The sequence below is a fragment of the Stegostoma tigrinum genome, chromosome 18, assembly GCF_030684315.1.
Source record: "Stegostoma tigrinum isolate sSteTig4 chromosome 18, sSteTig4.hap1, whole genome shotgun sequence".
Taxonomy (NCBI): Eukaryota; Metazoa; Chordata; class Chondrichthyes; order Orectolobiformes; family Stegostomatidae; genus Stegostoma; species Stegostoma tigrinum.
In genome coordinates, this window is record NC_081371.1 from 31194616 (window position 1) to 31216154 (window position 21539).

A 21539-nucleotide genomic window follows, 5' to 3' on the forward strand; every position below is an offset into this window, starting at 1 on the left:
TCAGTGGCTTGCTACACCATTTCAGAGGGTAATTGAGAGCGAACCACATTGCTCTGGTCTGGAGTTACAGGTAGACGAGATCGGTGAGGATAGCAGGTTTCCTTCCCTGAAGGGCATTAGTGAACCAGATGGATCTTTCCAACAATCAGCAATGAGCTTGTGGTGGTCAGTAGATTCTTAATGCCAGACTTTTAAAAAAATTATTGAATTCAAATGTTACCATCTGCCAGGGTGGGATTCGAATCTGGGTCCCCAGAACATTAGCTGGGTTTCTGGATTAATAGTCTAGCAATAATACCACTAGACCATTGCCTACCTGTCATTTAAATGGGTAAAGACTGCAGAAAGCTGTAGCACAGAGAGATTCGAGACCTAGTCCATGAATCACAAAAAGTTCAGTGGGTAATAAGGAAGGCAAATGGAATATTGGCCTTTATTTCAAAGGGAACGAAGAATAAAACCAGGGGGTAGGAGATTTTGCTGCAACTAAACAAGGCCAAAGCTGAAATACTGTGCATCATCTTGGTCCCCTGATCGAAGCAATGGGATTGTTGGCAGTTCAGAGAAGGTTCACGAGGTTGATCCAGTGTATGGACGGATTTTCTTATCAGGATAGGTCGAGCAGGTTGGGTTTGTACTCATTGGAATTTGGAAGGATGAAAAGAGACCTTACTGAAATAGCAGATTCGTGGTGACGAGAGTGGGTGAACGTTGAGAGGTAGTTACCCATTGTTGGAGAGTCCAGGACCAGACAATATAACATAAGTGTACGGAGTCGCTCATAAAACAGATGAGAAGCATTTTTTTTTCTTTCCCTCCTAGTGGTAAAATTGTGCAACACTTTACTGCTGAGTTTCACTAAGGCTGAATGTTCCGTGTATTCAAGGCTAAGATCAACAGACTTGAAATCACTAATGAATCAAGGGTTAGAGGGACAAAGCAAGAAAATGGAGCTGAAGAATATCAAATCAGCCATGATCTCATTAATGGTGGAGTTGGCTCCATGGCCTCCACCTGCTGCTATACCTTATGATTCTTCAACCTATTCCTACATGATAGGTTCTTCTCATCTGATCACTCAATATATATGCAGGATAGTAACAGACTTCAGCAGCATATAGAATGATGAGAATGTGAAGGTACACAGAAGAGGTGATTAACATTCCCTCTCAGCTGCACAGCCACATACACACAGAGCCGCTCTGATGTTCTGTGCACAGCAATCAGTCAGGCGTTGACTTTCAGTTCTGGACATGACTAGCACTCATGGGCCTCAAACATCCACTCAACCAGTAAGGAAATTAGAGGAAATGTAAGAAACGATACAAACAAGTGTTGTAAGAACATACACAAGTCTTAGAAAATAGCATGACAAGTTCAGAAGACTGTCAAAAAGGTACATGGGATCTTTGGTCTCATAACTGGAGGCACTGACTTAAAAGCAAAGAAGCTGTGCTAAAACTTTACAAGCACGGGTCGGCCTCCCAGCCAACATACACTCCATTCCCGGGAACCACAGTTCAGGGAGGATGTCAAGGTCTCAGATAGCATGCAGTCAAGATTCACTGGAAGATTTCAGTTACAGGTCAAGTCGAGATCAAATGGAGTTATTTTCCTCAGAGCAAAGAAAATGAAGGGACTTGATACAATCAAGTTTCAAATTCTTGAAGAGTTTGGATAGAGTAAACGCGGAGGAACTGTTTTTGGTGGTAGAAGCGTCAAGCATCAAAGGACATTTTTTAAGGCAATTAAGAAAGAAAGAAAGAAAAAAAAGAGGCTTGTGAATTGATTTAATTACAGTGGGTCATGATCTGGGAGGCACTCTCTGAAAGGATTGTGGAAGGGGATTCAAAAACAACTTGCAAAAGAGAATTGGTTAAAATACTTGAAACAAAAGGTGCTGGGCTATGGGAAAAGTATTCAAGAGAAAACATGTTCTAACCACTATGGTCTCCTCTGTGCTTTATCATACTATGAAAAAAAGGTTCTGTTTAAAATTATAAACATTGCAAAAACCTGAAATAGGCACACTGGAAACAATATGTGCAGAAGATTTCAAAGTAATTTTAGTTCTGCTTGTATGAAAGTTAGACAGCATAGTAGGAACCATTGTTCAAGAACTCCCCTCAACAACAAGAAGACCCAATAAAAAAAGTCACACGGAGGTTCATCAGTATAAAGCTTACATCATCAGCGCAGGGTTCTTTGTTTCAAGTTATTCAAAACAATGTTATGTCCTTTCCAAATGAAACAGAGACATTATACTTGCAGAGTGCACAACACTGTTTGAGTGGATTCTGTCCCTTTTGAGAACAACTGAAAGCTTTCTAAATTGTTACCATGGAACCCATTGTGTAATCTGTTTCTGGTGCCTTATACTGTCAATAATAAATACACCATGTTACCATTTCATGGATGTTAAACCCAAACTCCAACTAAATCATTTGTTCTTAGTTACTGACCTATAACAGATACCCAAATGTGCCAATTGCTAGATACTGAATTTGTGACAAGAAAGCAGAGCAGTATTTAGTCCAGCTTTTAATTTTAAATTACACACTAGAACAAACTTCCACTAGAACAAACTCCCAGTCACATTAATTACTACACACCAGTTTCCCCTTCATTCCTCCTTCCCCCCGACTATGACAACCTTGTCTGTTCTTCAAAACAACATGTCTCCTTCTAACAAGTTAATAGATGTGTTTCGCTCATATTAGTGAAATGCCCCAGAGAAGTGTCTTCGATACTGTTTTTAATTCAACTTTATGTTCAAGAACATTCCTCATTGATGTTTTTTAATGTAATAACCACTGTCAGCATTAAGTATAGCACAGCCAACTAATAAGACCCCTCTACTCTGCACATATGTGGGCCTCTTCCATAGCATGAGGGGACCATCTCTTTCTATATGGTTGTTGTTGGGGAGTTGGGGGAAGATACTGAAGGGCTTTTGTCTCTATTGTAAATTTAGCACAAGTTTGTGGGGTGGACCCGTATAAACTGTAGGTAGGTTGAGACGGTCCTAAACCAATTCATATAAATATCTGACAGGGAACCTTCCATGACAGCACGCATGCTCTGAATTCAATAACACCTGCTTATTATTCATGCTTGTGTTTGTGGGTTTCCCCATTCTCAATGCACCTTGAAAAACAGTGAAGAGCTGCATTCTAGTACTGCTGCAGTCCAGTGTAGTTACACCCACAGTGCCAATACAGAAAGGGCATTCCAGGATATTCTAGCAGTAAAGGATGATACGGTTCTATAACAGGGGGTATGCAAACTGGACAGCAACTTGCAAATGGTACTGTTAGCATATTTCTGCTACCCTTATCCTTCTAGATGGCAGATAACGTAAGCTTGGAAGTGACATCATGGTAATTCCACCCAAGGGATTGACATATGTAAACACTATTAAAAGTTATTGCAAAGGAATTTACATAGATATGTAGTTGTAACAAATACTCAATGCACTTTGCTGGGGCAATATTACAGAATTATTGATTGCTAACATTTTGTTCTAGAATTAAATCTGAAAGTCTGTTATATCCTTTCATGAGTGTATACTGTGGCTGTAATTGCAGAATAATATGCTTTTGTCTCTTATAATTTCAAAAGTTTTTTTTTAAATGAGGATCCTAGAACTCTTAGCTCTGCTTGTGTTATGGAAGTTTAATAGCAATGCTCCAATGCCATGGCAATTCTGAATGTCATATGATATATTCTTAATTTATACGATGGAAATATCCTTAATGTGTGATCCAAAAGCATGAAAAATTTTCACTCACCAGCATTTGAACTTGTCAAATTGTATCGTGCATTTAACTTCTTGATGATATTTTCATGTATTTGGTACCATTCACTTTCAGTATTGCACCTAGAACAAAATTGAATGTATAATTTCAAAAAGGAGTTGAAAAAGTGTATAAATATTTTAAAGTTATTCTTAAAAATATTTGCTCAGGCAATAATCCTGGCTGAGAGCACACTAGATGATGTCCTAAGGTCAATAACGTGCACTGCAATAATACAGAGAAAAGTGTGAAAGTTTTATTGGCAGAGATTGATTCAAAGTGTCACTCACACCAGGGTTCTGGGGGGGAAGAGAACAATCTTGTCTCTCTCTTGGCCCATATGTAGTGGAGAGCTGTCTGAGCTTCCCTACTCTTTCAGTTTCAAATCATTCAATTAGCTGCCTAAGCGACAATTTGTTTTAATTCTTGAACACAATTGGATAAGCTGTCATTTCCGTTGGGAATGTGTCCATCCTCCACTAAAGCTCGAGTTGGAGATTAGCAGAACATCTAAGAAATTTCAGAAACCACTTTGCGTAAATGCAACAGAATACTCAGAAAGCCTCTGTACCTATAAGTTACCAACTGGTTTAAAAAGTCTAGAATTTTAATTTTTGTTCAAACCAGATGAAGCATAAACAATCAAAATGAAGGTCTCCTCACACGGTGCTTCAATGAGACATTTGGCAAATTAACCAAAGCAGTTCTACAGAATCTCCTACTATTGGTTTACACTGTAAATAACCACATTATTTACTTCACATTGCCACTGAAAATAAATTACTTTGTTTCTAATTTTGTTACCTATGATTAAGTAGACTGAATATTCATGAATTTTGTTAGTTTCCACTGACTCCACTTAAAAAATAAAAATAATAATCTTAAATGTACGGGAGAACTCACTAAACAATATTGTTCAATCTTGACTCTTGGATGCAGATCACAACTTTAATTGAAAAAATAAATTCAACACTGCCTGCCACACTGTCAACCTACTTAAATAATGCCCATCATTTATAATTTATTTAGAAATTTTATTTAATTTATAAATTATGCATGACCTGTTTGTTTATGTAAAAATGCTAGATGAGAGTTCAACAAGTTGCAAAATGCATTTCCCTCTTCCATTCCCTTCAGACTCTTTCTTTCTTGTTCAGTGGTGTTTATCCACTACACAACAGCCTAAAGGGGTTATTAAGATCACAACGGACCACAAAGCACTGAGCTTCAGTTCTCTCTAACAGCCAGTTATGTCTGTTCTTGCATTAACAGCTGAATACATTTCACAAGAAAAAAAAATGACCCACATTAACTAGTCCAGATAATCACAACCATCACTGACCTCTTCACTTGATCATAAAAGATATATGTTCTACTTGGTTCTTAAAGGAAAATTACATCTTCAGTGTGACATGGGGGTTTAAACAAAGAAAGGCATGCACACATACACACTGATTTTAACAAGTTTTCAGAACACTGAATTAATGCTCCACTCCAATTTTATTTTGTGTTAAATGCAGATCTAGCATATGAATGGCCAATGTGTCGAAAGTGGAATTTGTTGTTTTCATCAGGTGTCTTGCTCAAACGGGGATGAGATGTCTGTGCAGAAGCTTCAGAGTAAGGCCCACCATATCCTCCTCCAATCAGGCAGTGCTGGTCTTCCTCTGAAATCAATATGTGCAGGGGAAGATGTCCTGCCCAGCCAGCCAACAAATCAGTATCCAGCAGCTCTTGCACTTGGCAGCACCATACAGAAGGTGTTGCTGCTGCTGGAATGTCAATCAATATTGCAAGGACCAAGGTGTCAGCTAAGTGTTTTATTTGGAGGCAGCAGCATTTTTGGGTTGGGGTTGGGGACAGTGGGATTGGAAGCAAGGGCAGAGCAGCCAATCCCTGCCCACCATCCAATTACTTGACTGTGCATCCAACCTGGTCCCAAATGGCAGGTAGTTTGCATGGGTTTACTAGTCCACCTTGAGCAGAGATAATTGCAGCCAGAAGGCAGGATGGGGCAGGAAGGCTGAGCCTGGGCCTTACAAAGTAGAACTTAATTCAGGATGTCAGCAGCTTTCTGGTACACTGTCATCCCCCCCAAATTAAGGTGCAATCTCTCCTCTGGAATTGAAAGATTCCACCTGAAGTATTGGAAATACATTGTGGTGAAGAGATATTGACCAGTTAAATGTTTAGGCTGTCTTTAATTTTTTAACAGACATTGAATAACAACAGAGGAAAATAGCAAGTAGAGTAGACCCTTCCGCCCTTCAAGCCTGTTCTGCCATTCAATAAAATCATGGCTGATCATCCACCTCAATACTCTGTTCCTGCTTTCACCCTTTAATCCCTTTAGCTCAAAGAGGTGTGAACTCAGAGAGGTCTATAAAATTACAAGGGGCATGAATAGGCTAAATAGACAAGGTCTTTTGTCCCCAGATTGGGGAGTCCAATACTAGAGGGCATAGATTTCAGGTGAGGGGGAAAGATTTGAAAGGGACCTTAGGGGCATTTTTCACACAAAGGACAGGGCATATATCGAATGAGCTGCCAGAGGAAGTGGTGGAGGCAGGTACAATTACAACATTTAAAAGGCATCTGGATGAGTATATGAATAGGAAGGGTTGAGAGGGATATGGGCCAAATGCTGGAAAATGGTACTAGATTTATTTAGGAAATTTGGTTGGAATGGACAAGTTGGTTTAGAACATAGAACATAGAACATAGAACAGTACAGCACAGAACAGGCCCTTCAGCCCACAATGTTGTGCCGACCATTGATCCTCATGTATGCACCCTCAAATTTCTGTGACCATATGCATGTCCAGCAGTCTCTTAAATGACCCCAATGACCTTGCTTCCACAACTGCTGCTGGCAACGCATTCCATGCTCTCACAACTCTCTGCGTAAAGAACCCGCCTCTGACATCCCCTCTATACTTTCCACCAACCAGCTTAAAACTATGACCCCTCGTGCTAGCCATTTCTGCCCTGGGAAATAGTGTCTGGCTATCAACTCTATCTATGCCTCTCATTATCTTGTATACCTCAATTAGGTCCCCTCTCCTCCTCCTTTTCTCCAATGAAAAGAGACCGAGCTCAGTCAACCTCTCTTCATAAGATAAGCCCTCCAGTCCAGGCAGCATCCTGGTAAACCTCCTCTGAACCCTCTCCAAAGCATCCACATCTTTCCTATAATAGGGCGCCCAGAACTGGACGCAGTATTCCAAGTGCGGTCTAACCAAAGTTTTATAGAGCTGCAACAAGATCTCACGACTCTTAAACTCAATCCCCCTGTTAATGAAAGCCAAAACACCATATGCTTTCTTAACAACCCTGTCCACTTGGGTGGCCATTTTAAGGGATCTATGTATCTGCACACCAAGATCCCTCTGTTCCTCCACGCTGCCAAGAATCCTATCCTTAATCCTGTACTCAGCTTTCATTCCAGATTTTTATTGAATTCAAATTCCACCATCTGATCTGCCATAGCCGGATTTGAAATCAAGTCTCGAGAACATTACCTGCTTCTCTGCATTAATAGTTTGGCAGTAATACCACTGGACATTGCCTCACCCCTGATCCGGGTGAACACCAAACTAGGCATCACTGAGCAGGTTATTGCTGAGCAAGTGCTGCTTGATAGTGATGTTGGTGAATCCTTCCATCACTTGACAATAGATCGATATGGTGGTAATTGGCTGAGTTGGATTTGTCTTGCAATTTTTATACAGGACATACCTGGGCAATTTTCTATACTGTCAGGTGGATCCCTGTGTTATATAGACAAACAGCTGAATTCCAATGATGAAGTGAGAGTGACTAGCCCAAACATCAAGGCTGCACCTAACTGTATGGTATCAAGGAGCAAAGGAGAAAACCCTCCCCGAGCTACAGCCACACATGAAGACAGACACGGCCATCGGAGGTCAGTCATTCAGCTCCAGAGCATCTATGCAGTAGTTGTTCAGGTTAGATGCTTTCCAACTAACCTAGAAATCATAGGAGATATATAGCACAGAAACAGACTTTTTGGTTCAACTCATTGATGCCATCCAGATGTTCTAAATAAATCTCGTCCCACGTGCCAGCATTTGGCCGACATCCCTCTAACCCCTTCCTATTCATATACTCATCCTTTTAAATGTTGCAGTTGTACCAGACTCAACCACTTCCTCTGGCAGTTCATTCCATACACGCACCACCCTCTGCATGAAAAAGTTGCCCCACAGGTCACTTTTAAATATTTCCCCCTCACCATATACCTATGCCCTCTAGTTTAGACTACCCACACCAGGGAAAATGTCTCCTTATGCTAACCATGCCCCTCATGATATACTAAACATCTTGTAAGGTCACCCCTCAGCCTCTGACGCTCCAGGGAAAATAGCCCCAGCCTATTCAGTCTCTCCCTGTAGCTCAAACCCTCCAAACCTGGTAACATCCTTGTCAATCTTTTCTGAACCTTCTCAAGTTTAACAACATCATTTCTATAGCAATGAAACCAGAGCTGCATGCAGTATTCCAATAGTGACCTCATCAACGTCCTGTACAGCAGTTTGAAGGGTCTGTTTCTGTGTGGTACACCTCTAAAAATCTATGACTCTATAACTACATCCATGAATCTCTTTGAAAACATTCAACCTTTTGGCCTTAATCACTTTCTGTGCCAGAGAATGCTACAGGCTCACCACACTCTGGGTGAAGAAATTTCTCTTTATTTCAGTCCTAAATGCCTACCCACTCACTTTAAAATATGCCCTCTGATTCTGAGCCTAGTGTGTTGGAAACCTGCAGTACATTAAAAACACATTAACAGTGTCTGCCTTTATTTTCATGCATGGTCTCGCAAAATAATAGAACGTAAAAAACCCAAAAACATAAAATGACAAATATTAAGTTATGTCATTCGTCACATTGTGCCAATATTTAGTGGGAATTTTGTGTCACTATATAAATTTGTTCTCATTGATCAGTTTACTATTGCTTCCAAAATAGTTTCTAATTTACTGAACTTGACCATCATTCCATCACAGCTACATAGGCCAGGGAATAATTGTGTGGCTGCTTAAGACTGATATGATGTATCACTTTGATTTAACCGTCAGTCTAGGTTAGTAGCCACAGCCATCTGGGAAATAGCTTGGTTTGTTTTTTCTAGGTTGACAGCTTCTTGGTGGTTTTGTCATCTTGGGTCACATGGGTATCTTAAGGCAATTACTACTGGGGCTTCCACATCTATCTTATAGCCAATCCATTGGTCTTCTCCTTTGACCTTATTAGGAATTACCTGGAGGTGAAGTAAAAGGAAGAAACTGGAGAATGAGCTGATTTGTGATATCTCACCCTCACCATCTCCCTTCATCCCATTTTGAGTAGGAAACAACTGGCTACTTCCATGAAATGTTTTGTGAAATGCCTTAAGTTGCAGTTAACCTTCTGTAGGGTTTTTCCAGAGGGAAAATCCAGAAAAGAAAAAGTAGTAATACTTCAAAATGAATATACTGGAGATCTACTTTGAAGTGCACAAGCCGAATTAGAGCAATATGTATCATTTGCAGATTTTACTGAATTTTCCTTCTGTGTTATTCATGGCAATGTTTGGAATGACAATTTCTGCTACTTTGCTTATTACTAGTCAAGCTAAAACATCAGCCAAAGAGCTCTGAGGACCTGCCATTAACTGGTGCCTCCATCTGATTTCACTAATTATATTTCCGTTACACAGATCCATAAATTTCCACACTCTCGTCATATTTGTTAAGGGACCAGGTTCTTTTTGATAGGACCAATGCTCGAATAGGGGCTTCACTTGAGTAACCTGCCACTGTCATCAACAAATGTCACTGTTTGTAACTGCCTGCAAGGCTGAAGCTTAGCTCTTACACGTGTGCTCCGAGCATCAGGAAAGACTTTTGAAGAGTTCACGCAGTGTTATGGACCAGATCAAAGCCCCTCAAAATATATTAAGATAGCCTATACTCTAACATTTCCTATTTTAAAAGTAAGTGCCAGGTGTTGCATGCTGGATGCAACTTGATTGGTCAAAATATCACTCTTGAAGCAAAACACGCTTTTTTCATACACTACAGCTAAAATACAACAAAAGAAAGAAGAAATTGGAATAATTTACTGTATTGGAAAACGTAACAGAATAATAGATTATTTAATGACTGAACAGTAACTGTTCCAATGTAGTTACATCCCATAAACTCACCCTTGGCAGAGGCAAACTCAGTAAAATAGGTAGTGTCTTGGGTATTTCTCCAGTGCAGGAGGACAAACATCAAGAGGAGAAAACTCCGAGACAGTAGCAGGGAGAAATGTGCTGCAACTTCCAAATCCAAATGACCAGCAAAGACAACTCTGTATTAAGGTGGTCAATTGTGAGGTGATAAATAACACTAAGTCACAACTGTTTTTGAAAGCAGCATGAAACAGGAATCTTAGTAGCAGTAGTATGTGTCTACATCACTACCTGAAATCCAAACAGTGCTATGATGAGATTGTCACTTCCAGAGGTGCAAGTTCTGACAGCTATGCAAGATCTTTTTCAAAGAATCATCACTTAAAATAGGCAAATGCTTTTTCTTGAAAGAACAAAACATATAATTTTTTTAAGGTAAATATCTTAGAATCCCTACAGTGTGGAAGCAGACCCTTCAGCCCAACAAGTCCACACCAACTTTCAGAGCATCCCACCCAGAAGCATCTCCCTAATCTACACATCCATGGATACTATGGGCAATTTAGCATGGCCAATCTACCTAGCCTGCACATGTGGAAGGAAACTGGAGCAAACCCAGGCAAGCACGGGGAGAATATGCAAACTCCTGGCAGAAAGTCATCTGAGGGTGGATTGAACCTAGGCCCCTGGCCTGTGAAGCAGCAGTGCTAACCACTGAGCCACCGTGCCGCTCTTCTGTCTGCACACACACCCATACTTACTTCACCCTGTTGGAGGAGAGCAGAGAATAGGTTAAGTGAATTTCTTCATGTGAGGTGAAGATGTTAAAGTAGCTGCTGTTTGAAACAAAGGAACTTTTTTGTTAACATTCACATGAAGGTGTCAAATTTGTCAGCTTTGTGTTTTGAAAAATTTGCATCTTGTGCAACAGACTTGGATAAATTTTTATCTTTGGCTTCTGCCTGGAGTAATCAAACAAATTTCATCTTGAACTACCCTGGTATTCCTCTTCAACAAGTGCTAACTTAGATGTTAACTCCTTTCCGACTTAAGCCTTTCTTCACAAAAAACAACTGTTACAACTGCTTCACTGTCTCTTATTTCTGAATTGAAGCTACCTTTTTTGCCCACTGTCAATTCATTTAGCAGTACCAGTTGCCAATTGTGAGAAATTAATGTGATCTCTCCATGCTACCTGAGTCACCCATCAAGGAGCAGTCATCCTTTCAGTCAATTGCATCACAATTTGAACTTAAAGTGGTTCTGGGCTCCAATATTTAGACTATTTATTAAGCTATTCTGGCAATATTTTTGTGGAAGAGCAGGATATGCAGGAGCTGAAGATTTATATTTTACAGTATGTCACAACATTGAAGAAAATAAATTTTCTTTTTAAACTTAATTGAAAATATTTCATGACTATAGGCTCACTTACCTCCTAATGCAAAACCTCTATTGTAGCAGGGATTCTTAGCTCGCAATCAAGTTGTATAGTCGATTGGTAGGGTTGGCAAATGACTGCATTGTGAACAAGGTTCTTATTCATCATTGGCCCGTCCATGTCAAATGCCAGATCAGTTTTCCGATACATTTTGGCACAAATATAACAGAAAAATGGAGAATGCACTTATCTGATTAATAACATAGGCCTCAAATGGTGGCCATGCTGGCCTAAACCACTGATTTTTGATTTTGTGGCATTTCACATTATTGTTGTGCTTTAGAAAATGTTTGAAAGAAATACTGCTATGCATTGAAGAATGCTTCTCCAAGAATGTGCAACACTAAAACCAAGCACGTAACCAGCCACAGGTGAATCTCAAAATTAATGCTGCAAGAAATCAGTGTACTCACAGTCTTATACATTAAAACTACTAACCAAACTTCTATTTGCTGAACAGCTTCAGTACGGGTGTTTGAGGCACAGATTATAATATTTTTTGTGAAGCAACTCACAAGAAAGCACACAAAATACTTCTTGATAACTCAGCCTACTTCACTAGACTTCCTAATGTTCCAGCACAGTTAAATTGCATGATATGAGTAATAACCTTTGCCTTTGATGACCACTGGTGTGTGAAAATGTTCACCAAAACTTGACAGGTTGCTTCTTTGGAAATACTGATATAAAATTTCCTAATGTCGTGAGGAGATCATGAGGAGATCTCATGTCATGTACTCCATGTTGAGCAAAAAGTACTGAACAGATAAATTTTACTGTACATGTAGACTTTAAGCATGTGGTCCTCTTTAGAGTCCCTGGTATCCCTTTCAGTTTGCAGTAAGTCTGCAATGCTTAGGACTGCACAACCAAATGGTCGACGATACTGTGCGTTGCAAGTATTTTTCTTCTCTCCCGCAGCCATTCGACCTAAAGTGCCACATCAGATAAACATACATATATTTTCAATTAATTGGCATGGAATATAAACAGTTTGAAATGATTAAATGTCCTTTGATTACAAAGAAAATCAACTTTACCCAGTCTTATAATGTGAACAATAATATATATATCCTTCCTGAGGTCACTGCTGCCCAAATCCTGAAAAAGACACTTAGAATCAGAGCAGATTGTAACACCATTTTACAAGGTTTTGCTGAAATGCTATCTAACTTTGAAGATTCAGTTTTATACAGATGGCTTAAACAAGATCTATATCAAATTAATCTTTAGGCTGAATTGAGTATAGACTTTACAATAAATTACTTTACAATAGGTTCTTTTACAATAGAACCTTGAAATAGAAACATTGAAAATCATCTTAAGTGAATGAAACTGATCTTTTTTTAAAACTCAGTCACTTTGCTTTCCTTGAGCCACAAATTATTTGCAGCTGACATCTCTGGTCTACTTCCAGGACGACAATAACACTTTTATAATCCATTATAGGAGTCAAATTTATGATTTAAAGAAGTGAAATTGATCGCATCGGTATTTCATTTAATTTTAAAGGAGAAGCATCATTGCAGCTGTTATATTTCATATCAGAATGAGTGGAAACCTGTGTTATTAATTGTGCGAATGGACCAGAGAGGATTTTCAGAGTCTAACTTCTCTCCCTCCTTACAGTGACAGAAAGACCATGAAATACAGGAGCAGAAGTAGGCCATTTATTCCACTGAATCTAGAATTTAGGAAGAGGATGGAAAGGAAAGCAGTGTTGTAGTAACGGTGAAGAGGGGCCAGCAAGACCCAGGTTGTGTTAGACACGGACAAGAAGTTCAACAAGGAAGAACAATGGTGAAGGCAAGAATAAGAGAAAGGGAAAAGAGGCCTGTCTGAGGGATAACTAAAAGGGAACAGCAAGAGCAAAAAGGAGATAAAAGAAAAGGGTGGTGGATTTTGTAAGAAACCAAAGGAAAGACAGATGTGGGCTGGGAGGCGAATGAGACATGAAGGAGCAGCATTTTGGAACAGACTTTGAGTGAATTTTTTAGGTGTGATGCAGCCACTTCATTTGTTTTGTGCTTGTATGATTTCTACGCCAATTTTCTTCATTTGGATTAGCCAATCCAAGCAGTCAGGGGTAAGAACTAAAATTCCAAAATTTTAAGCAGTTGACAGGTCAGCAACGTAAGTGCACTAAGATATGAGATTTGTGACTTTCAGGCCAGCCTACTGGAGGTAGTGGAGCTTTTAATAGGCCCACAGAGATATTTAAAGTCCTAAATTACAATGATCATTGAGACAGATGGTGAGCACAGACTGGGGAAAGTTGTGTTCAGCTAGTGACATGTAATGGAAAACATTGTTATTTGAAGCCTCCTCAAATATTTGAGAAAATGGAACAAGAATTTCACCTGAGTTTTCTTTTCCTGAAATTGGCACAAGAATGATTGGCCACTTTATAATAGAATTACTTGGGACAGAGGAAAGGCTACATTATCCTAAAGGTTCAGTTACAGAGCTAAGAATTCTCTTATTCTCTTGTGAGTCATAACATAAAATGACATGATTGAAATAAAATCTCTTCACCAAATAATAAAAAGATATGTATTTATTTGTTAGTCCAAACAAAGAAGCAACAAAAATTGTATCAAAAGTTCAAAAAGTTAAATTATAAATAATCACAATGCAGCATGTACAATTAAAAATGTGCTTTTAAATTTACCTTTCCTTCATGAACAGACCCAACATACAGAAGATTTTTTTCAGAGGTCTCCTTTTTGGCAACTGTGCTTTCAATGATAACTAATTATTTTAGAACATGTGCATGTCTCTACTCAGCATAAATCATTGGTTATAACAACGGGTAGACTGGTTCCCGGTTTAAGGCAAATAATTTTGCCTTCTGAAATAGCTGATTATCCTTTTTTTTTAAGAAAGCCTGATATAAGAAGAGAAAATAATCCTGTACACAAATGAGGAGATGCAGTGCGGTCCAGGCAATGACATTAGTCAAGCTATTAGGAGATCCTAATATTCTTGGACATGGTTGAAGTCCCACGACAGGTGGACTTTAAATTCAATTAATTTTTTTATGTCTAGAATTGAAACCTAGTCTCAGTATCAGCGATGATGAAACCATTGCTGCTTATTGTAAAAATTTAATCTGGCTTACGGATGCCCTGTGGGGAAGAGGTGGTATGGCTGGCTCCAGATTTCAGACTGACAACAGTGGCTTGACCCTTAACTGCCCTCTGAATTGGTAGAGTTAGCCACATCATTTGAAGGGAAATTAGAAGTGGACAACAAATATTGACTGACCAGTGACACCCACAGCCCATGAAAGAAAACTAATGTGAATTTGCCAAAACTACTTAACATCCGTTGCCAGTGACCCGGATTTAACCTTTTTGAATTCACTTCTCCGAAAAGATGTATAAAAATCACAAGCATAAAAATGAGTTTTCCTCTTAAGCGGAGGACATCACGGGTCACATGACAAATTTTCCACTTGAGCAGATGATTAGGTTTCAAAACAAACACAGCTTCAAGATCTACAGAAGAGGAATGTAAAAGGATTTCTGCAATTTATCAAAAACATTGGACCAATAGCATTTATGTTAACTGATCAAACAAGTCAAAGTTAAACTGCATGAATGTTTGCTCTGCTGGTTGCTTATCAGTAACATTAAGAGTTAACTGTAAATGTTATACTTACAACAAAGAGTGTGCATTGCCTTTCCATTCTCTCTGGAAATTTTGGCAATCCATTCTTATTCAATTTTACAAAGAATCTTTCACTGCAAGAGAATCAAGATAGCAATGAGGATTCATCATCCTTTGATGCAGCATCTACAATTTTAGGCCTTACAATTTGGAATCATCGTGCCAGTTAGCCAACTGGAGGCAATCCACAATATTATACAAACCCATAAATAATTTCTTTGGGTAGAATATATTTAGCCCTGCTCAATGATTATATTTTACTATGATTGTTATTTTAAAGGCCTGAAGTGCTTAAAATTCTCTTTTAGATTATATAATTTCTTGCCATGCAGGCAAGGAAATGGTGATCATATCCAACAGTATGCTTGCACACAATCATTGAATGACCAAATGGACTTTCAGCCCACTACAGCTGGAGAGAAATTCAATTAGTCCTGCTGCCCTTCCCTTTCCCACTCCATTCCCCTGAAGTTGTTTTCTTCCCTCCAATTCTTTTTTGAAGTTTATGATTGATTCATATCTCAACATCCTTTTGGGCAATGCAGTTCAGATCACAACAATTTGCTCTGTTTAAAGGGTATGCTTTCTAATGCAGCCTTTAGTTCTTTTGCCAATCACCCAAATGTGGGTCCTCCAATTTTCAACCCTTCCAACATTGGAACCAGTTTCTCTTTGTGTACCGCTTAAAAACTGCTCATGAATTGAGTACCTCTGTCAAAGTTCCTCAACTTTGTGCTGAGGATTATAATTCTGGTTGATCCTATCCCACATTCTGGTCACTATTCTAGTAGACCTTGAAATAAAAACATTCTTAGCATGAAGCAATGTCGTATGTGTAAGAATGGCACGAGTTTATAAAATGAAATAAAATAAATCTTACAAAATGGAATAAAAACTAAAAAAAAACACTCAGCAAAAAAAATTTTGCTGTACTTGTGAAGTTCTATAGAATTGTGAGTACAATGTAGTGTGTTAATGGCACCTCAAATAAATAGTTTGAACAGAATATTCATCCCCTCCTGCCTGCCCCATCATCGTAAATGATTTAGTTAATCTACCACAGGCCTCAATTCCTCTTTCCTGCCAGGTCCTCATCACCATGAACTCCTTGATATTTCAAATATTTATCTACCTCAACCTTAAATACTTTTAGTGATCTAACCTGCACAACACTCTAGGGTAGAGAATTTTTGACATTCACTACACTGAGAAGAAATCCCTTTGTTCCTCAGTTTAAATGAATATCCTCTTATTCAATAACTGTGATCCCTAGTTTGAAATTCTCCCACCAACAGAAACATCTCATCATCTGCCCTGTTAAGACCCCTCAGGATATGGTATGCTTCAATAAAATTACCCCTTGTTCTTCGAAACTCTAATGAATAAAAGTCTGTTTAGCCATTCTTGCTAATTCAACCACTTGAACATTCAGCAATGAAGATGTGCTGTCAAAACAAGGAGGTTAAAACCTTTGTCAAGCATGGTGGTGCTCAATTAAATGTAGACACTAATTAATGCAAGGTGGCTGATCTATATGCATCCAATTTAAAATATAGGCTTGTTTCTCAGGGAATTGAAAGCATTTTAATTTGTTTTGACACCTTCAAATATTGGTTTGAAGATGGGTGTTTTGGAAGGGAAAGATTAGACTCATATTTTAAAAGAAACCCTGATAAATCTTCAAAATGTTTCATCAATTTAATTTAGAATAATGGAATTTCTGGAAAATTGAAATGAAAACATAAAACAATGGAAACATCAATCCATTAACATCTAAAATGAGAAAGAATAATGTGTCAGGTCTCCTGATGAAGATGAATCATCTTTTTCACTTCCAGGAAGATGATAAACCTAAAGGAGTAATTCCTGCATCTAGCTTTTATTTTAGTTCCACTCTGTAAAATTCATATTTCTAAACTATAACATATAAATACCACAATTTTTTTGCAAATTCCATCAAACTTGTTCAGAAATTAAAACGAAATGCTCTGTAAAAGGTAAAAAGACATTTTTCCCAAAGAGGAGAGAAAATCAAAAGGTAGAGTATTTTCAACGAGTTTTTTGTGCCTCCCAATAGACAAGGAAAAGCAGTTCTATGAACTGGCCATCTGCTCACTTTGGTTGGTGAATAGCTTCTGTGGGCCCACAGGAGAAAAATTAAATGTTCAAATTAATGCATCGAAAAACAAAGATTTAACTTGATAACTGGAAAAAATCTTTCAAAATAAAAACCAGACACATTGCTGAAACAGTCCAGGACACAACAGTTTGGCATTTCCTACATGGATCCAGCAAGGTGCGCATGCAATCTGGTCACAAATTACTGACATGGAATAAATGATTGCAAAACTTTTGGCAAGTACGTTATACTCATTGTTATAGTACTTTATGATTTATTGATTCTTCCACACAGATGTGCAAGGATTCAAGATACTTTTTTGCGTTTTCTACTCCTTACTTTTTAAGAAAAGGAACAGAATTTCTTATTGAGGATTGCCCTGGTTTTTTCTGCATCATTAAATGGATTTTTATGGTATCAGTGTCAGTCTCATGAAAATTAAAAATCTAGCACAATTGCCTGCTCTTAAGAGCTGCATGACTAATGTACATGAATAATGGAGAACAAAATGAAACTTTAACTTCCATACTTAAAGAAATGAAATAGGAGTTTACTAATTTCCTCTAGTCCTGATTGTTCATACTAATTTATGTTTGTTGCACATATCAGCAGTCTAGTGACATTGGCCAATGGAGAAATTGCCTGGGCAACAAATTACTCCAGAAGCTGCAAAGAAAAAACATTGTAAAACAAGTAATTGTTTTAATTCTTTTAACTTACTTGACTAAGTACAGAGAATTTGTTCTGCACATTCAACAAATACTTCAAAGTAAACCTCGCCATAAAATGCCTTATAAAGAAGCAATGGACTTAAATAAGAAAAGGTCTGGAACTGTATCTCAGGAGTTGCAGAATAAGCTATTCATGCAATTATAAAACAAATGATATCCAGTTACAATATTCATTCATATCAATTCGCAGGAAGTGAAGAGTCCAGTCCCAAAGTCCTTCAGTAAAATAAAAGTCATTATCTGATTTCTTCTTAAATTTCTCAATCTGAGGAATTGATAATATCACTAGATCCATTAAATTTATTTATTAATCAGTTCAAAATGGTTGGTTCACAAAATTCCTAAATTTGACCACTGTTTTAAGTTAATAGCCACAACAACAAGCTTCTAATAAAAACATTTAATTTTTTACAAGCTATAAAAATTTGAACAAATACCAGGCATTGTACATAATAACTGCTTTTTATTTTAAAATGTCATGCCCAGGAAGATATCACATTCGCAACTGTAATCAGACTGACAAGCTTATGGAAAGTTTTGAATTGAATCACAATGGGTGGCAACCACCCCTTGAAAAGGGATGTGACAAAACAACACTCCTTTGTCAAATTTACAACCTGTCATTATCAAAGCTAAACCTAAAATAGAGTCAATGGATTTTGATGTAATCTAGTTTGCAGTGTAACAAAGAAAACCTAACAAAACCAGTTATCTAAAATTGTTCCAAAGAAGGGTCACTGGACTTGAAACATTAGCTTTGGTTCCTCCCCACATATGCCGACAGACCAATTTCTGTTTTTGTTTCAGATTTCCAGCATCTGCAGGTCTTTGTTTTAGTTACCTATAAATTATGTGTGAAAGAACATTTTTTTCCTTCCATTGAATATCAACAGCAATTGATCATGCGGCTAAAACTGGGTCTGTGAAATCCATTGGTGTCATAAGCTCTAGAAGAGTGGTGGAGGTAGTTTGTAGAAAACTACTAACAAGACAACAGTTGCAGAGATAGGCTGTGCTACTTTTGCCTTTCAAGAACAAAGAGACATAAAAGTCTTTTTAAAGAGACCTTCCAGCCCCAATTCTGAAGGTATAACTCCATTTGTAAAGAAATTAGACCTCATAAGATAACATCCTGACTGCCTGCTCAGCTGAGTGTTTGAACAGGCTTCTCTTCAAAGGAACTCTGCAGTATATTTGGATATCCAATCTGGCTGTCTGAAATACAATTCTGAATGGCAAAAGAAAATACTGTATAATAACCGAAAGAACCACGGAAGCTGTTAATCAGGCACAAAAACAAAAGTTGCTGACAAAGTTCAGCAGGTCTGGCAGCATCTGTAAAAAGTAGTAAGAGTTAAGTTTCAGGTCCAGTGACTGTTCTTCAAAACTGGTGAAGAGCCACCAGACGCGAAACATGCAACCTGATTTCTCTTCACAGACACTGCCATACCTGCTGAGCTTTTCTAGCAACTTCTGTTTCTGTTAAAGAAAATATTGTCTACTTTGATACTGAAGAGGCACAGTGGCTCAGTGGTTAGCACTATTGCTTCACAGCGCCAGGGACCTGGGTTCAGATTCAGCCTTGGGTGACTGTCTGGGTGGAGATTGTATATTCTCATTGTGTCTGTATGGGTTTTGTCCTGCACTCCCAAGGTATGCAGGTTAGGTGGACTGTCTATGCTAAACTGCCCCATAATGTGCAAGAATGCGCAGTCTCAGTGGATGACCCGTGTGAAATATGGGATTAAGGGGATAGGTCTGGGTGGTAGGGTCTTTGGAGAGTCCGTGTAGACTTGATAGACTAAGGTGACACTTTCTGCAGCATAGGGATACCATCCTTTGATATGTCAACTATTACTTTGGTTTAACAATTGTAGAAATGTACTACCTTCATGAACTGCACCTTGAATAGCTCGAACAGTTCATGCACCTCACCAACACCTTCCACCCCAACCTTAAGTTCACCTGGACCATCTCTGATATCTCTCTCTCCTCCCTGGGCCTCTCTGTTTCCATCTTTGGCAACTACCTGGAAACAGATGTCCACTTCAAGCCCACCAACACCCACAGCTACCTAGAATTCACCTCCTCCCACCCACCTTCCTGCAAAACTCCCACCTACACTCACCTTTACTGGCTTCATCCTCGCCTCTTTGACCTGTATGTCTCCTTATTCCCAATTCCTTCGCCTCCACCACATCTGCTCCCAGGATGAGGTATTCCACTCCTGTACATCCCAGATGTCCTCATTTATCAAGAACCGCAACTTCTTGTCTACTGTGGTCGAAAACACCCTTGACCGTGTCTCTCACATTTCCCACAGGTCATCCCTCACACTCCCTCTCCGCAATAACAACCAAAACAGAATCGCCCTCGTCCTCACGTACCACCCCGCCAACATCCGGATCCAACGCCTCATCCTCTGACACTTCCGCCGTCTGCAATCCGACTCCACCAAGGACATTTTTCCCTCCCCACCCTTATTGCTTTCCAGAAGGACCACTATCTCCCTGACTCTCTTACCCGCTCCACACTCCCCTCCAGCCCCACCACACCCAGCACTTTTCCCTGCAACCGCAGGAAGTGCTACACCTGCCCCACACTTCCCCCCTCACCTCCATCCCAGGCCCAAAGAAGACCCCAAGATGTTCACTTGTACATCTGCTAATGTGGTATGTTGTATCCACTGTTCCCGTTGTAGCCTCCTCTACATCAGGGAAACCAAGCAGAGGCTTTGGGGCTGCTTTGCAGAACACCTATGCTCAGTTCGCACTAGACAACTGCACCTCCGAGTTGCGAACCATTTCAACTCCCCCTCCCATTCCTCAGATGAAATGTTCATCTTTGGCCTCCTGCAGTGCCACAATGATGCCACCTGTAGGTTGAAGGAACAGCAACTCATATTCCACTTGGGAACCCTGCAGCCCAATGGTATCAATGTGGACTTCACAAGCTTCAAAATCTCCTCTCCCCTACCACATCCCAAAACCAGCCCAGCTTGCCCCTGCCTCCATAGCCTGTACTTCCTCCCACCTAACCCCTCTACCACCTCAAGCCCCACCCCCATCTCCTACCTACTAGCCTCATCCCGCCTCCTTGACCTGTCTGTCCTCCCTGGACTGACCTATCCCATCCCTAACTCCCCACCTACACTCACCTTTACTGGCTTCATCCTCGCCTCTTTGACCTGTATGTCTCCTCTCCACCTATCTTCTCTGCTATCCATCTTCTATCTGCCTCCCTACTATTTATTTCAGAACCCCCTTCCCCTCCCACATTTCTGAAGAAGGGTCTAGGCCCGAAACATCAGCTTTCCTGCTCCTCTGATGCTGCTTGGCCTGCTGTGCTCATGCAGCCCCACACCTTCTTTTCTCTGTACCTTGAGTGTGTGGTTTGAGACTGATAGCATTAGATCTATTGAGGGAAGTGCACAATAAATAATTCTCTTTATTTAATCTACTGTTTCGTTTAACTACTGCTGGTATTTTAAATTGCAAACACATCAATAGGGTTCAAAAATTCAAACATTTACCTTTTCAAAAATAGATCACATGATTACAGACAAGGGGGAACTGGCGGTTCAAGTTCCTTCTCC

At 39.4% G+C, this 21539-nt stretch overlaps 1 protein-coding gene across 12 annotated transcripts in view; it reads right to left on the reverse strand.

The window, feature by feature from the left end:
* Positions 1-21539, reverse strand: part of dock4 (dedicator of cytokinesis 4) — a 402360-nt gene that overhangs the window by 202619 nt on the left and 178202 nt on the right. For all 12 annotated transcript variants that reach the window (XM_048548410.2, XM_048548411.2, XM_048548409.2 and 9 more), the window contains 4 exons: positions 15087-15168; positions 12463-12523; positions 12205-12352; positions 3792-3880 (listed from right to left, as the gene is read on the reverse strand). In XM_048548410.2, the coding sequence (XP_048404367.1) occupies positions 3792-3880; positions 12205-12352; positions 12463-12523; positions 15087-15168 (380 nt within the window). The remainder of the gene's footprint in view (positions 1-3791; positions 3881-12204; positions 12353-12462; positions 12524-15086; positions 15169-21539) is intronic.